Source organism: Pseudopodoces humilis, chromosome 14 (genome assembly GCF_049639895.1).
Source record: "Pseudopodoces humilis isolate 2021_Gansu_Grassland_sample_001 chromosome 14, ASM4963989v1, whole genome shotgun sequence".
Lineage (NCBI taxonomy): Eukaryota > Metazoa > Chordata > Aves > Passeriformes > Paridae > Pseudopodoces > Pseudopodoces humilis.
Genome location: NC_142213.1, coordinates 3,288,480 through 3,305,636, shown reverse-complemented (window position 1 = coordinate 3,305,636; position 17,157 = coordinate 3,288,480). Strand labels below are relative to the sequence as shown.

The 17,157-nt window shown below is 42.5% G+C and overlaps 1 protein-coding gene across 1 annotated transcript; it reads right to left on the bottom strand.

Moving 5' to 3' along the window:
• Window positions 1-556: 556 nt before the first annotated feature.
• MEAK7 (MTOR associated protein MEAK7) lies at window positions 557-11,402 on the bottom strand. Its single transcript, XM_005528168.3, has 9 exons — window positions 11,322-11,402; window positions 10,957-11,071; window positions 9,684-9,860; window positions 6,931-7,161; window positions 6,317-6,461; window positions 5,257-5,697; window positions 3,917-4,035; window positions 2,907-3,086; window positions 557-1,900 (listed from the first exon to the last, which is right to left on the bottom strand). Exons 3-9 carry the CDS (start codon window positions 9,849-9,851, stop codon window positions 1,766-1,768), a joined length of 1,419 nt encoding a protein of 472 aa, XP_005528225.1. The 5' UTR covers window positions 9,852-9,860; window positions 10,957-11,071; window positions 11,322-11,402; the 3' UTR covers window positions 557-1,765.
• Between the last annotated feature and the right edge of the window lie 5,755 nt (window positions 11,403-17,157).

Here is a 17,157-nt window from a genome sequence, read left to right as displayed (position 1 = left end):
TCAGTGCAATTGAATTGTTCTGATGCTTATTTTTTCCTGTGTGTAACAAACCTGGGAGATGATCTGGTTTCTCTAAGCAAACACAGCATAAAAGGACATTCTCCCAGGCCCTTCACAGCACTCTCAGTACTGGAACAAAGAGCATATAAACGCCCCCAGCATTTGTTCAGGTACTCTACAAAACACACTCCTGAGTCCTAGGATGCCTGGCTGGAGTGCTTTCTTCATGCTCTCCTTTCAAGGCTAAATTCATGTTGTTTAATATAATTTTTAAAAATGAGATCTCTGTTAAGGCACAAGTGCAGATTGTTCAGAAAATTCAAATCTGGCTCCTTATGAAAAACAACAAGTGGGGGGGAAAAAAATCTCATAGAAGAGAACACCAAGGGAAAGAATTTCAAGGAAGGCCACATGAGCAGAAATTACAGAATTCTTTTGTTTTTCTCTGAGGTTTAAAGAAGACAAACGCATGCCAGGACAAAAGGGATTGGACACAGTCCTTTTCCTCAGTAGGAGAAAGACTGACAATCAGAGACATTGATAACCAAACACTTGCTGCTGAGTAGAAATCGGGGTTATTTTTGACAAGTTAATTACACACAGAATTAGCAAGGTTAGACTAATAATTACTGAGAGATGGGAACAATAATTCAAGTAGAAAAAGTCCTGAGTATAAGAGACCTGACAAAACTGGTGCTGACTGGTGAACAGCCATAAAACAGAGCACAAACCCCAACTGCATTTCACATTGTGGGGATTCTTTTCCATCACAGAATAATGATTCATTATGTGGAAATAAAGTGTACAGCAATCTTCTTTAAACATTTTACTGTCATAAAAAAGAGGGTTCTTTTTTTTTTTTTTCCCCCCAAGGTGTCTGCAGATCCTATTCTCAATTAAATGTGGCTGCTTCTCACTCAGCCATTTTTACAGCCTGATCTCTTACTCCAGTCTCATGAAGCTACTAAAGAATGCACCCTCTCTAGAGAATTCTGCTTCTGGAAGTAGGGCCCATTTTTAGGATAAATACGGCTCCAGTGATTCTGGCCTAAGTTTAAAAAGCAGCAGACAAATTTCTACAGAAAGTGATGAAGTGAGATGCTCTAGGGATAGTGTAATACCATAAAACTTGTTGTTGTGTAACTATGTTCTGGACATCCTACAGCTCAGATGGAATTACCTGCTGAAAATCTGACTTAAAAAGTTTGAAAGTTAGTGCTTTAACTGAAGCAATGTAAATTAATAGCACTCTTCATATGGCATCATGTGGACTATTCTGTGCTCACCAGTGTAAGACATCATTACATTTGTAAGCATTGCTGACTAATTTCATTGCATGCAAATAAATATGTGCAGTTGAGGTATCAGCTTTAATCAGTGCCTTGAACAGACTTTATAAATATATGACTATGTACATATCAATTCTCCAGGACAGAAAGCCATACTGTCAATAACTTCTGCTGCTTTTAATTCAGAGTGCAGACATGATCTATGGGGAATGAAAGCAGATTCATATTCAGCTGGAGCTCAGCCATGCCTAATGATTATGACCCCAGTTAATTTTTTTGTCCTCCCCAAACAAAACCCTTCAGGCAGAAGAGTGCTTTAGACCTAAATATTACACAAGTACAAGGCTTAAGCTTTGTCCTAGACAATTAGGTAAATCCAATGGGGGAAAAAATAGGAAAAAAATATCTTCTCCAAGGAACATCATCACCACTTGAAGCAAATAAAAGTAAAGGTTTTTCATGTTACTGTGGCTCCTTTAGTTCTCATCATCATCACCTTCATCCTCCTCCATGGGCTCCCGCAGACCTTCGCTCTGACGGCTTTTTCCAGCCATTTCTAACAAGGCCTGAGCCTGAGGATCCACATCCAGGATACTCTTCTTACCTTTTCTCTTCAAAACAAAATAAAGTACAGTCAATTTAAAATCTCAGTATCAGGCTACAGGGAAGGGACACACTCAAAAGTCTGTAAGTGATGTGGTCTGCAAGCCTGGCACAATGGAGAAGACCTATTTCCAATGTCAAAAGTCACAAAAAAATCTAATTATTTTTACTGCTGCATGTACATAAAATAGCCATAAACTTTTCCTAAGCTGACAGTGAGCTATTTCAAGTTTATTCAGGTTACAAGCCATCCAGGACATCCTGGTTAACTCCACCCCAGTCTGAAGTGCTGATGTGAAGTTTTTAAAGAAGAGATCCAGCTACAATTTGACATTTTCTGTAAACAGTTTGCTCTGTTTGTACTTAGAGCTATGTGTCCAGTGAAGTCAGGGTACATTAATTTAGTACGAAAAGAAGTAAAAATTAAAAAGAAATAAATTTTAAAACCCCAACAAACTGTATAGAGCAGACAGTTTAGTAAGAGAATAAATTGCAGGGATAATGGAGGCTGGAGAGAGGGCTCCTACTTATTCCCAAAAATAAACCAGATGCAGAAGGAAATAGGCATAAACCTATTCACATAAATTTATGACAAAATAATAGTAAATTTAAAGTTACTGATAAAGAAAGCTTTTGGGTGTCTTCCTGAACTACAGATTAGATTTGAGAATTTTCAGTGCTTTTAGAAACTCTGAGTTTTACTGAGCCCCTCCAAGGAGGTTCCTCCCAGAAAGCATTCCTCAGTATCGAAAAGGCCTTCTGAAATTCAAAGTACTGCTATTCTGACTCTATCACCTCATGGCTCCTAATATTTTTTTCTTGTTGGCACCCTCAATAATTCCACTATAGTTTTGCTATTTGGTGCTACAAAACACATAGCACGAAAGGAAAATGTTACTTACTGCAGTGGAGAGACAGTGTTTAAACAGAAAACTGCAACCCTGAGCTTTGCATTCTCATCTTCTGCTGCAACCAGGACACAATTTCACAGGTTCAATTCACAATTTCACCTACCCCTGCACTCTCAGGGGCATCTCCCACCGCCCAGACTTCCATGGCATCCAGTGTAAAATCCTCTTTGGCTGACAGCTGGGGGCTGTTGTAGGTGGTGCATCGAGGTTTGGCTTTGCTGTGGCCCTTCCCATAGTCACTGTCTATCCAGAGCCCAAAGTAGCCATGCTGTCCACCCATCCCCTGCAGAGAAAACCAGCACATTAAACACATCCTGCACAGGGAAAACAGACTGGGAAAGCTAGGAAACATGAGAATAAGCTGCTGTGGTCATTAGTTATGCCACACTTCTGTGGGTAGGTAAAAAAAGGGGATTCTGAGTGAAGCTGGCCCTCTGTACCCACATGTATTATTCCTGAACACAACTAAAAATTTACCTGAGTGGTACTGCCCTACCTCTGTGCTTCACAGAATACAAGTATCTGTGACTTGTGCCAGAAATTAAGCTCCTGGCTTTTGTTTATTCCAGTTCCATTTCAAACAGAGTGGCAGTGCTCAGGTTTGCTGCCTCCTTTCCATTTAGGGAAGTACCTACAGCAACCAATAATGTAACTTTATGTTGTTCACTTTCTCTAGAGCAAATTAATTCCAGCCTGCTGCAATTTCCAAAGTTATGGGCATATAATGCTCCAAAACTGTAAAACATTTCCAAGACAGGTGGTGTGTTGTAGCTCTGCAGAAACTCCTCTGCACCTGGAGAGCTCATTTGTGAACTTGGGTAGGAGGAGCTCCTGCCACTGTCATCACACAGCAGCAGCAGCAGCTACTTGCAACTCCCATTCTGCTGGGCTTTCTCCTCCAAAACTCCAAAAGCAGTTGGTGTGGAAGGGAAAGCAGCCAGTGGAAGAATCCTCATTTACACAGATTGCTGTTTTGTGCTGCTTCAGGCATGCAAATTTCCTCAGAGAATAACAAGTGAAATAAATCTGCTCTCAGAAAGGAAAAAACCCACAAAACACTTCCAAATGCCAGCCACAAATCCAATTTCCAAATCATCATTTCTGAATACTTACAAGTCCATTTGGCATAGTCTGTTGGCCATGGTTTAAATACATGTAGTGGTCATTGTACCCTGTGTATGTGTATACAGCCAGAGTGGGGAAAACAGAAAACAGAAAGCATCTGTTGTCACCTGCAAACAGAGAAACACCTAAGGTCAGACAAGAGATCAAGCAGTAACTTGCCTACAAATAAATTAGAAAAAATAATTTAAGCTGAATAATTCAACGACAGCAGCTGCTATCTCAGAAAGGCAGATGAATCCCATCAAGATTTAGATTTATTTTTTATTCTCAGTGAACTTTGTGCAGTCACAAAAATCAATGCAATTCCAGCCTGAGATCCAAGGGCACAGTCAGAGGCACCACTAGGACATTATGTCACTATGTCACCTACCCCAGACTGCATTATATCACCTAAAAGTGGCCAACTGACAGATCTGTGCAAACTGGTGTGAATGCAGGCATTCCTAGCTCCGACTACATCAATACATAAATCAGTTCAGAGTCGATAATTTGGAGCAATTTTCACCGTGCCCAGTTCAGGAGTCAGAGGCACCTGTGGTGTGCTTGCCCTGTATGCTTTATATGTTTCTCTATCAGGAAAAAATACAAGGAAAGGGATGTGCAATCAGTGTAAAATGATATTACACTAACTGTCTGAAGTGGTAAATTTCAAATAGTCATTTAGGACATGAATTGAGTTTCTAATGTAGCCAGAGTGAGGATTCCCAGCAACCCCAAATACCCACAGCCCATGTTTTTTTCTTCACAAATCCATCACAAACATTGTTTCCAAAGAGTTCTTCAAAAACCCTCTCTTCTCCCCCAGAGTTTTAAGGGAACAAGAAGTTTAGCTTGTCCAAAGAATCCTCTGTCTGTTGGATTTTAGATGGGGAACAAAGACAGTGCACAAATGGCAAGAGGAGGCTCAGGTGTTCCTGATGAAGGACTGCCATCCTGTGGACAAATTATTTAGACACTAATTCATCATCTGTGCTCTACTTCATACATTTTCATTTCATTTTCAACCTAAGCAACTACAGGGCTTGATAGATTTCTCTGAAAACTTGTTCTGTGGTCACTAAGTCCTGCAATTTTAAAAGCCTTATCAAAAAACAAACTATAAATATTAATCACCAACATGCCTGGCTGCCATGCTAAGAATAACTTTGCAAGTGTTTTATACTCTTTGAAAATCAGTGTTCTTTTTGCCACAGACAAATTTGCTTGGAAGTGTAAGAAATGCTTTGGGTCATTAAAGGGACATTATCCATTAAGGGGACAGAATTCTTGTGTTTGTACAAAAACAGGGAATTTACCAGAGATAGTAAAGAAAGAAAAGTGAGTTATACCTTGGAACTGTGGCTTCACCTCCCAGGAGTGAGATGCAAACCCACCAAAGAGGAAACCATCCAAGTCCCTTATGATTACCACACAAGGACCTTTGTTCACTATATGGGCACACAACTGTGAGAAGCTCTCCCCATGGAGCCTGGAGGAAAATAAAAGCTGCCACTTGTGCTGCATCTCTGCAGGCAGGTGGGAGTTGATGTAGATGATGGCTGGGATGTCAAAGAGACTGACAACTCCTCTTCCTTTGATGCCTTTGCAGTGAGGAACCAGGTTGAGGATGTCGTTGGTTTGGTCTGGGAGGGAATGCAGGACTTGAAGGCCTTGCCTGATGACAACGCTGAGGAAAACTGAGATCTGGGGAACTCGGTACACCCAATCCTCAATGACACTTTGGTCAAAATTTGTCTCCAGCAGCTGAGAACCCACGGGTTTTGTCCCATCTAAAGAATAAGACAAGGACAAGAGTAAGTCTCCCTGTCTGGAAAATAATCAGGCAATTTTTAACTGTAAACATAATACTCATTATGATAATGGACAGAAAACCACATGTGAAAGGAGCCAGCAACAGAAAACTGTCAAGTACATTAAACAAATGCAACCACAGAACTGAGAAACCATTACCTGTGGAATTCTTTGGTTGGGTTGTCATGATTTAGAAACACAGATTCCAAACTAGAACTCATGAAAGGTTCTTTACAAGACAGCAAAATCTGTTATTACAACAGTGCAAAGGTAGGTATGCTTTATAAAAGGACATAGTTGAAAGTACATGATAAATTTTATTTAAATAAATATTATTTATTCCTATCATTTGCAAGTCAGGTATTTGCAAAACAGACATGTTCCACAGCAAACTGTGACTTCAGATCAAATCTCACCTGAATTTAGGGGAGAAAGATGGCAAGGTTAAACAAATAAAATTCCAATATCATTTTCTAAGCACTAAGTTTGAAATTTTGGTCTCACCCTTTAAATTCAAAGATGTGACCTAAAAAGAGAAATTCTCATGAGATCAGTGATTGCACAAGCTCTGGGATATGCTGAATCAGGGCTGCTTACCTGGAAGCTTCAATTCTGAGAGCAGCTCAGAAGCCAAAGCTTTGACTCCACTTGAAGAATCCCTCGTATTCTCCAAACTCCAACCTTTCAGCTCCTTCCTGTAGCAGAGTACATGGACTACAGAAGTGATCAGATCCTCTGTGAACTTAAAAGATTAAAACATCACCGTTTTGTTATTTCTTAAGTGAAATTTCTAAGAGCTTTGAAGGATCATCTGAAGATAAAGTCAAGCAGTAGTGATGCTGTAATCCCAAAGGCAGAAACATCTCTTGCCATGACAAGTCAGGAACTACAGAAATGCTATTTCAGTGACATAGGGCTTGAAAAAGATATTTTTTCAATACATTTCATACACGTTACTTCACAAAGCACCTCCATAAAACAGGGAACGAAAGAGGGAAGGGAGGGTCAAGTTTTGCAGTGTAGGAGCTGCTAGTGAATTACTGTTCTGTGATATGTCAAAAGCTACATAGCTGATCCTGCAACTGAAGCTCTAGAAAGCATTTTACTCAGTTCCAGAAGCACCAGCCACACCACAGCCCTTGTGGGGCTCCCTTTAACTATAGCCCTGCTCTCTTACTGTCCCCCCAACACAAATTTAACTGCTCCTTTACCTCTTGGATTTGTTTGCCCTTCAGAGGCCCTCCTGTCTTGGAGATCATTCTCATTATTATGCTAATCTTCTCATCTGCATTCCCTTTTAAGAGGTTTGACATAAAAATTACAAACTGCTCCTTAGCAATCTGCTGACTGAGCCCCGATGATTTGCCAGGCAGATCAATGCTTTTCATTCCATTGTACAAGCGAGCAGTCATTGGCTCTGGCAGCGGCTCCCGGGTGTGTGCCTGCAGTGAGAGAAACAGCAAAAAGCACATTTTACAAACGAGGAACAACTCATGTGTTCCAGTTAATCTGTGCTGACATACAGTCTGTGCAATCAGCAATAAACTTTTGTCAAAGAACTGCTTTGCCAAGATAAAAACTAAAAATCTCTACTTTTACAGTGACTTTTTTAGTGATTTAGGTTGATACTGTTTTTCTAGAAGTGCCACAGACTTCAGAAAACCAACACTGTAAAGTCTTAATAGGATATTAGCAAAGGGTTTCTAGGTGATAACCCTGGTGCAAAGGTTTATAGCTCTGCCAGTAAAACATTCAAAATTGTGTTCTATTTCTGCTTTTGACAGTGGAGATCACTTAAAAACAAAGTGGAGTGTTTTCCATATCTCAGCTTTGTCCTCAAGGCAGTGTTTAACTCTACTAGCATATGTAGAAACAATGATGGAAAATTTCCCCCTGCATAGCAACTAATTGAAGCACAGACCACCTGATTTTTAAAAAGCATCCCTGGTGTTGAGCGAGTCAAAATCAGCACTTATTCATCTGGACTGCATGCTTGGCCCTTTGAATTGAAATCTAGCTGGAATATGTCATCATTCATCAGAGCTCTGTGGGAAAGATCTGACTCTGGATTCAACTTTCAGAGTGTTCAAGATAATTACACAGTTTAAAAATAAATCATCTCAAATGCATGCATACAGGAGGAGGTGATTACCCGGTGTCCTCACTGTGCAGAGATGTGCTCAAGACCTGCCTTGACTCTTCCACACGGGGTGTAGCTCAGTGGGGACTGTGCTGAAATCATTGAAGCCCCACCTGCCTAAAAGCCCAACTCCAGCTCCACTCAGGGGAGCTGCTATTACTGATTCCTGGCTCAATACCACTCTTGGGAAGCCACCTGGGCTGCTCCTATTTGCTGCTAATGGCTGTTGCTGGGCACGAGAGACCCAATATCCTGAGCTCTGTGCTGCTCGCACTGACGTCAGTGCTACAACTCCCATTGATTCCAGCAGCAGCAGAAACAGCAGCCACAGCTTTTCACATCAGAGTGCTCCACAGCGAGGGAGGGATGCTCACAGGGGGTACAGCTGCCTTTGAGAGGCTTTCTAAAAATCCTCCATCAGCCTGAAGTGGGAGAGGCAGCAGGGAACACAACTAAAACATTATACTCAAGGGTTTTTTACTTCACACTGCTGAATTACCTACCCACTCCCTGCCTAATCCCACCACTTCATTGTGCTGCTTCATTTTGCTTCTAGCTATTCCAAAGAGTGGACCTGGGGTGCGAAAAAAGGAGGCGTGCAAAAAAGGAATCCTTAATAACCATCTAACTCACACCTCTGACAGCTTAGAACCCTTGTTTAAAAAGGCTTCATGAAATTACCAAGAGGTTCCTGCTCCACCTGCTTCCCAAGCTATGAAGTGCAGCCAGTCCTGGCCCAGATGTGTAACCTCAGCAGAGCACAGGTGGTAATGCCTGGGGACCTCACCAGTGGTACCAGATTGTTGTTGGATCAAATCTCAGTCCAGGCAAGAGCATTGTCACCTACAAGGTAGAAATGCCATTGCCATTCTCCCTACACCTACAGGAAGTCCTCCAAAAGATTTTCATTTAAGCTGGAAAACAAAAAGGCAGGAAGGGAAAAGGCAAGGATCACACTGATCTAGGGCAAAGTTGGAACTTATGCCAGGTCCCAAACAATTAATAGGCACCAAGGACATTGGATGAATTTGTGATGAAAATCCAGGCAGCAGGAACATCATTTCCAAACTCGGTGTTCCAAAAATTGGTGACAGCTCACGAACAGCCAGGCTGAAGCTGGTCTGTATGCACAGGCATTGCTAAACACCTTAAATTAACCTGCTGCTTTCAATGAGTTTTGACTCCATTATCTGTGTAATATATAGAAAACTGCACTTTACCACTACATTCATTTGGCCACTTAGTTCCTGACTAGCTGAAGTTATTAAGAATCCTAATGACTCATTTTTCTCTTTTCTTGATTAGAAAATGAATTCAAACTTAATCAGAAGCATAATGCATGTTAATTAGCTAAAACAGTGAGCCACAGCTTAATCAAGTCAAATTGAATTCTCTCCTTTTAGTACAAGTGAAGAGATTAGAGACAGTGATATGTCAAGGGAGACAGGCATAACCAAATAAAAACTGACTTTGTGACAGCTTCTCAAGATAATCTGTAAATGATGCCACACTACTCCAGGGGTAAAAATATTCTTCTCATTTTTCACGTTGCTATGAAAATATTTCCGTTCACCCCAGCTTACTTCAGAATCAGGAAAGCTGCAATTGGACCCAAAAGTGCAATTTAAGAGATAAATGTAAACCTGAAAGTCACTACTCTGCTTAAACTGCAAGAAAAAGTTAAATATCCAATCTCCTCCAAAATATGAAAAAATAAATTAAGAAGAGAAATCCTTAAAAAATACTACATCTTTATAGTTTATTTCTGGAATTCCATTCAATGCACTACATCCAAAATATATCATGAATAACAAATTGTCTTGCCTGTAGTGCTGCCAGAGTTACAGTTTTCTTTGCAGCTTTGGGATTTCTTGTTCCAGCTGAGCTGCTCGATCCTGATAAGGTATCGAACAGTCCATCAATTTCAGACTGCTCCTCAGGAAGAAATCTGGAAAGGTGATTCTGATAGGCATTGCTTTCGGCATTCCCCATCTTTTCAACCTGAAACAGAGAAAAAAACATCAAAAGAAACATTAAACACAGAAAGGTATCACAAGGGCCATGAAAGACACATCAAACAGACTAACATACCAGTGCAAGCTTTCCAGGAAAAGAAAATCAGCCTTACAGTAAATTATTAAAACTACTCTTTAGTCTCTGTATTCACCAAGGCTTAATGAACCTGGAGAACATCTGTGAATAGTAACTGTGCTTTAAAAACTGACAGTCTGACAGCTCTTGGCTAAAACCACCCTGGCCACCAATGCAAACCTCAGTCAAGTCTCTATCAGATGGAAAAACCAATATGATCTAACAGTTAAATGAGTTTACACAAAGTGACCGTGAGTTTGACAGCTGGAATACATCCCTAACATGAGGGAAAAGCCTGATAATGGATTAGTTATGACAGATTATGCTGCATCTTTCTGGTGCATTAATGGACTTAAGTTTGCCAATATGATGTGGCACTAAAATACCATCTGGAAAAAGTCTCTGAAAATCCCATGAGAGTGTTGTTTTTTTTTGTGGACACACTACAAAAATAATTTGAAACAAAGGAACAAAAACATTTAGGAACACAGCTCAAGACCCATTAAAAACACACAGATTCATACAAAATCAATAAATCAATCATTGGGAGCTGGTACCCACAGAATTTAAGTTGGCAGTGGAGGTTGGTTTGGAGTTTCCTTGTTTGTTTTACACTTTTAGTGGTACAACTATTTGTCTCAATGTCTCAGGAGTCACCTGCATTACTCAGAGTTGATTTTTAGTGTTGTCTGGGCCATGTCTCCCTGGAGAAGCACAGCACAGACCTAACATCACCTGAAACCCCAAATTACACCATGACCACGGTGACAGCCACCACTGCCAACAGCCTTCCCATCTGTCTGGGGAAGACATAAGTCTGGGTTGACAACATGAAAAAGATCAGATATGGAATAAAAACATCATTTTGTAGGGATTTTCCCTGCAAATTCCATGTCCTTCCTGACAGCTCTCTTTTGTAGACGAGCTCCCCGTGCAGCCCTTCAGCCGCTGCCGAAGGACACACTGCAGAGCCCAATGCAGTATTTCTGTCCTTAACTTTGTTTACCGTAGATAAGAGGCCGGGTTATGTCTGCTTCACCTTCAGGCCTAAAGCCTTGTTTGCCAGAGGAAGATGCCGATCGTGGGGCAAACACCGAAGGGTGAATGAAAACCACTGTAACCTAGAAGACAGACCGCGGAAACGTTGTTAATTTAAGCAGCGAACCGCTGGATAAAGGGGGTCCTCCAAAGCTTCGTTCCCGGTGTGCCCAGCTCTGCTCTGCCCTGCACATCCCTCTGCAGCCGGTGGCAGCAGCTCCCGCCCATCCTGGTGACGAGACGGAGGCTGAGGCTGGGCCTAGCCCCCCGCCCGCCCCTCGCTTACCGGCCCGGCCCCGATAGCCCCCAATGGCCCCGGACTGTGACACCGACCCGGCCCCGATAGCCCCCGATGGCCCCGCGCTGTGACACCGGCCCGGGCCCGGCCGGCGCCATCCGGCACCTCCGCCCGCCCGGCCGGGGCGGAGCGCGGGGCCGGTCCTCGGCCACGGAGAGGGACGGGCGGAGCGAGGCGGGGAAGGGATGGAGGGAGACCGGGAAGGGATGGAGGAAGTGGAGGGAGGCAGGGAAGCAGTGCAGGGAAGCCGGGAAGGCGAGGAGCTGCGGGGTGTCCCCGCGATCCGGAGGGGACGGGCGGGCGGTGCCGCAGCCCGCAGTGGAAGGCGGTGCGGAGGCAGCCTGAGAGCTCCGGAGACCAGCCCGCCTTCATGAGGGGTTCCTCAGCCTTGAGGGGACCCTTCTCTCTAACGGAGCGATTTTCCCTGAGGAAACACTCATTTTTGAGGAAACACTCCACCCTGAGGAAAGTCTCCTTTTTGAGGGAACACTCCACCCTGAGGAAAGTCTCCTTTTTGAGGGAACCGTCCTCCCTGAGACCCTGATTTTCCAGGAACCCTCATCCCTGAGGAGACTTCCTGAGGCATCCCTTTTCCCTGAGGAGACCTTGCTTTCCAGGTAAACCTCCCTGGGGAGACCCTTCATCCTGAGGCATCCCTTTTCCCTCAGCATCCCCGGCCCTAAAACCTGTTTCAAAAAGAGTAAAAGTTCAGAGCTATAGCTGAGACCCCAGCTCCTGTCAGGGCTGAGGTGCCAGGTGTCCTGTGCTGAAGCATTTTTAAAAGCATCCCAAAAAAGTGTCCTGTGAAGGTCCCAGAAAGGTCAGTGGGAGGTGTTGTTGGCCCTGATGTGTGCTGGAAACAACCGGTGGCCTTTGGGAAGGGAAAAGCTGAGAGTCCCTGTGTGTAATAAACACACACAGGTCACTTGCAGGGTAAACACTCAGACTCTGCTGCTGGATTTCAGTGGCAACGGGGAGTGGAAGGAAAGCACAATTTCTCAATGAACAGGCTCAGCTTCTGTCTCCTGACTGGCAAAATCAGGCTGGTCTGAGGCTGAGAGGTAAAAAGGCTGTACATGTGCTAAGGACAAATGCAAGGTCACAGGGACTGGCCATGCCTTCAGTCAGACATGTTAATGCTTGGGAGAAAAATTATAACCTCAGTGGCTGCAAAACTCTGATCCCAGACCTCACTTTTTTTTTCAGATTGGCTACTTTTCATCCCATTTGCATCATTCTTGTTCTTTCAGCCACAGGTGTTGATTCCTGCAGCACACCAAGGCCTTCACATTCATAGCAGTGACACCATTTTTGTCCATGCTTTGCTCTGGTTGATTTTCTTGCAGCCTGAGCTCAGTGTGAAGCCTCCTTCTCCTTCCAAATGGGGGGAGATGGGAAAATTCCCACAAATCTGGTGTTGTGAATATTCCTGCAACGAGGTACCATGGAACAGGTTAGCAGCTTTGACATTTAACTTTTAATTATAGTCTGATCAGTGTGTTCCCAACAGAAAGCAGAAATGTACAAAAGAAAATAATTTAGGGGGAAAAGAATTGTTGCCCAGAGAAGTTATTAATGTCCCATCTCTGATAGTTTTCAAGACCAGGTTGGATGGGGCTTGAAGCACCCTGGCATAGTGTAAGTACAAGTCTGTACTAACCATGGCAGAGCTCTTTTGTTTTGCTCTTTTTCAAGAATGTGTAAAAATCTTGATAAAGTTAAACCACACTTTTTAATTGTGGGGTGTTTTTTTTTAACCTTCAAGGGTGCAAAATTTCATAAAAACCTGTAGAATAGTCTTCTCGTTGCCAGCTCAGGAACAGACTGACCAGAATTCCAAGGGTGAACGCTGTTTCAGATTCTCTCTGATCACCACTAGAGGCACAGGATTACTCAACTCCTGTCTGCAGGGTCAGGACATAGCAAGTGAAAATGAAGGAATTAATGGCATGTTCATATGATGCGAACGCAACTTGCGCTAGAGGAAGGTGTCCCTGCCCGTAGCAGGGTCGAGATGACCATTTTAACTCGAAACAGCTCAAAACATTCTAGGATTCAATGTAATTTCTCTGGAAACTGCTGGAGATGGCTTTGCCCACACGATGGCATCGCATGTTTAGGAAGTTCTCTGTGCAGCCCACACTGCGGGTTTCAACACCGCTCCAAGTGGGTTTAGATTCCCCCGTTTATACACTGTGAGAAGTAAAACCTTGTGTAATAAATCAGTTCGCCCCTTTCCTATTAACTCTGTGTAATGACCATGAGATCAAAACTCGGCTCTTGGTGGAAGTCCCTCCCTGGGCTACATGAACAGGTCCTGGGAAAAGTCTACCGTGTGTTTGGTTTCCATCAGTGTTAATGAACTTCCAGTTGATGCCCAAGGAGAAAAGTGAAACATGCAGAATGAGAAAAACAAAGGTTAACAACGGTTAATCCAAGCTAACTTTTTCCTCTTTAATTTATTTTTAAAGCTTAGTGTTTCTGTGCATGTATTGCTTCACATGCAATTGGATTTTTACATTTGTTTGTTTTACCCGTTGTGTTTCATATTTTATCTCTTTCTGTAGGACCTCTTTTTGGTCTGGAAATACAAGACTAGGGATTCCAGTCCTACTGACCTTGCACTGACAGCCAGCCAGCTAATTCCGATTGACCAGTATCATCTTCACAAACAAATGATGGTTTCATGACCCTTTTTCTCCAACTACTGAGCTCAGAATCAGTCAAAAAGCTACTGAAAGGTACCTGGCCCGGCTTAGCTCAAATTTATCCTCTTTTGTGCGATCCTTGCCCGTTTGTGACAGAGCTGACTGTGAACTGTGGGGTTTGCTTGCCCTGCCCGTCAATCTACCCCGAGCTTCCTTGCTGCTCCTGGATGGCGTTTTGTGACTTGCCTGTGACATTAGGCTGTAACCAGCTCTTAAAGCCACGAGATATTAACACTAAATCGCACAGATTATGTTCCTGCTGCGGGGGAATATCCAGGTCAGAGGCTAAACACCCTTTCAACGCCTTTTTTTTGCACCCAGAGTGTAAAAAGTCAAGCTGGAGGCCTGGTGCATAAGAGCAGCAATTCACGGCTCTCCTTAAATGAGTCCTCACTTCCCCATCTGTATTTTCAGCTACTCAGCAGAGCTAGTTAAGTGTCTTTGTTTTTGCCAGTAAGAAAGAAAGGATACACTAAATGCCTTTTAAGGACATTCAGGAATATACTGGTGTATAAAAAAGAGGAAAAAAACACAAGAAGTTTCTATAAACAATTGTGGGTAATTTTGTGAACCTGGTGTTAGACGTGTGTTTCACTGCAGAGTAAAAAAACAAAGCCATAAAACTCCGAACTATTTTATTTAAAATATTATATACCTTTGACTTTAATAAAATGGAGTAGATTTGGTTTTATTAGTTTGCCAAGACCACAGAAAATTTAGATGACCTTAGTTCCAGGTAATCCTCGTTTCAGTTCAAGTCTCTCAGTTCAGGTTAGTCCCCTTCAGTTAAAATAAATTATTTGAAGATAACAAAATAGAACGTAAATGATGAGCTAAACAGCTGTGCATTTATATCAAGCACATCTGTTTTACCTCAGTTATCTTTTAGTTTCTTTAAAATTATTTTTTCTCCTCTCTTGAGTTGGAACAGAGAAATTTTGCAGCTCATTAGTCTTGTATACATATGTTAAAGTTGTTACCCTCTGGTGTCAGTGATTCAGAATCGTTCTGATTCACCTTTGATATGATTCATACCTCAAACTGAGTTCTCATTGAAGGCCAGCTGAGAAAGGGACCCTGCTGTGCCAAAGACTGTGCAGACAGAGACAGGATCTCTGTTCCAAAGAGCTTATAATTAGCTGCATTCACACATGCAATGAGCAGAACTCCAGCCCTCCCTGCCACAGGCATCTGAGAACTCCAAAAATGGTGTTATCACACCAGAGGCACTCTTCAGCACGGTATTTTGGGGGTATATTCACCTCCTGGGAATGGAAGATTGTAACTATAGGTCAAAATAAGCCGTGAGGTTTCAAGCCTCTTGCAGGCTGGAGTGTAGATAAGCACTGCTGTAAGTCACACGGAGGAAATGTGTCCGCTGCTTTTCACTTCCCAGTTATTACTCAGCATTTCAGTTATGCTGTATTGCAGAACTCTGGCCTTTGCAAAATAGGTCACATTTGAGTTAAAAGAGTTAAATTATGAAAGACCCTCATCCATGTTTTAGGGTCTAGTGAACACAAAAGTCATTTCACCTCTTTTAATGCCATTAGGGTCTGTGTTTCCTGTTTTGATGGAGACATGAAGTTTCACAAGCCATCTGCTTGTCAGTCACAGTGAAATCCTGCAATAATGTTATTTGATGAAGCTAGTTTTAGGCTCAGCCCACTGATCATCTGTAGGGTGACCTCAGCACAAAATTCCTTTGACTTTAAAAGGTATAGTCCAAACTACCCCTGACGCCCTTTGATATCCGTGTTGTTCAGCTCTGCCTGTAACTGGCTGCTGTAGGAGCTGTACCTTCACAATTTCTCACCTGATTTGCCTTCGGGTTTTTGTGGAATTGCCATATAAGGGTAAAAGAAAGTCTGATTCTCACCCGAACTGAGGCCTTAGGTAGTACAAAGGAAGTTCTGGGTTTTGCAAGTCTTTGTACTTCCCTTTACAAACCCCTCTGGCTGCTGGTAACCAACTCTTCTATAAAAGGAGAAAAGGTGCAGTGAGCAGATGAATCTGATTATTGGGGTTGGAACTAGATGGTGTTTAAGGTCACCTCCAAACCACTCTCTGATTCTGTGATTATGGGTAGAGATCAGAACAGTATTTTAGAAAAAGTACTTAGGGGTGGGATAAGATTCATATAAACCACAGCCAATTTAACAAGGCAAACAATCCTTATGAAGAGAACCTTCTCCACCAAATATGCAACCTCTGATGCTGAGAAACCCTACACAGCCCCTATTGTTTATTTTCTGCTTAGCCCAGGCCTAGTTTGAATTCAATTCCAGATTACTTACTGCATTATCCGACTCTTTTGTTTGCAAAGGTTTGTAATCTGTGTTTAGTGAAAACTGTAGAGGTGTACAGCAAGCCTGTAACTGAGTAAAGGAGTCAAATGGTAGAATTCTGTCTTTCACTGAATATCAACAGTCTTTGGATTTGCAGTTTTTTGGGGTTTTTTTTTGTTTGGTCAGATTAATTTTGTTTTTTTCATTTTTCATTTACATGCTGCTTTCGATGAAGGAATTTTAGAATTTGTTGAAGGTATTTTTTCCAATGAGGAAGTCTTCCATAGAAAATACATAACTTTAGCTGTTTCCATATATAGTACTGCAGGACGGAAAGCAGAGGATCCTTTTGCTCCAGATGGAAACAGACGGTCTCATTTCCTCAGAACACAGCCTAATTCCATCTATTTCAATTGTAATGTGGGCAGCACTACACACAATGACACTGTGGCCCAGACTTTTTGTTCTGTTTGTGAGCATGGATCACCTCACAGGCTGTTATCACAGTTGTGTCCTTGGGGTCAGACTGTTTGGTCTGCCGACCCCAAACCCTGGAAGTGCCACCGCCATCAGAAACAATGAGGTGGAAACACAGTGAAAAACATCAAACAATTTTAGAGCACTGCATCTGGCAAACAAAAACATGTTTGAGTATGAGATGGGAAAGTTCTGGTAACATTCCTGAACTCATTTTCACCCTTGTTCACCTCTTTAATGCATACAGACTCTTTTTCCAAAGAGTGGAAGAAAACTCCTTGAAACATCTTAGATTAGTGAGGGAAGGCTTATTCAGCAGGGCAGCTGCATTTCTTGGCAGTCTGCAGTATTGACACTCACCATGGAACAAGAAACCAGTGTTTTGTCCTCTGTTGTAT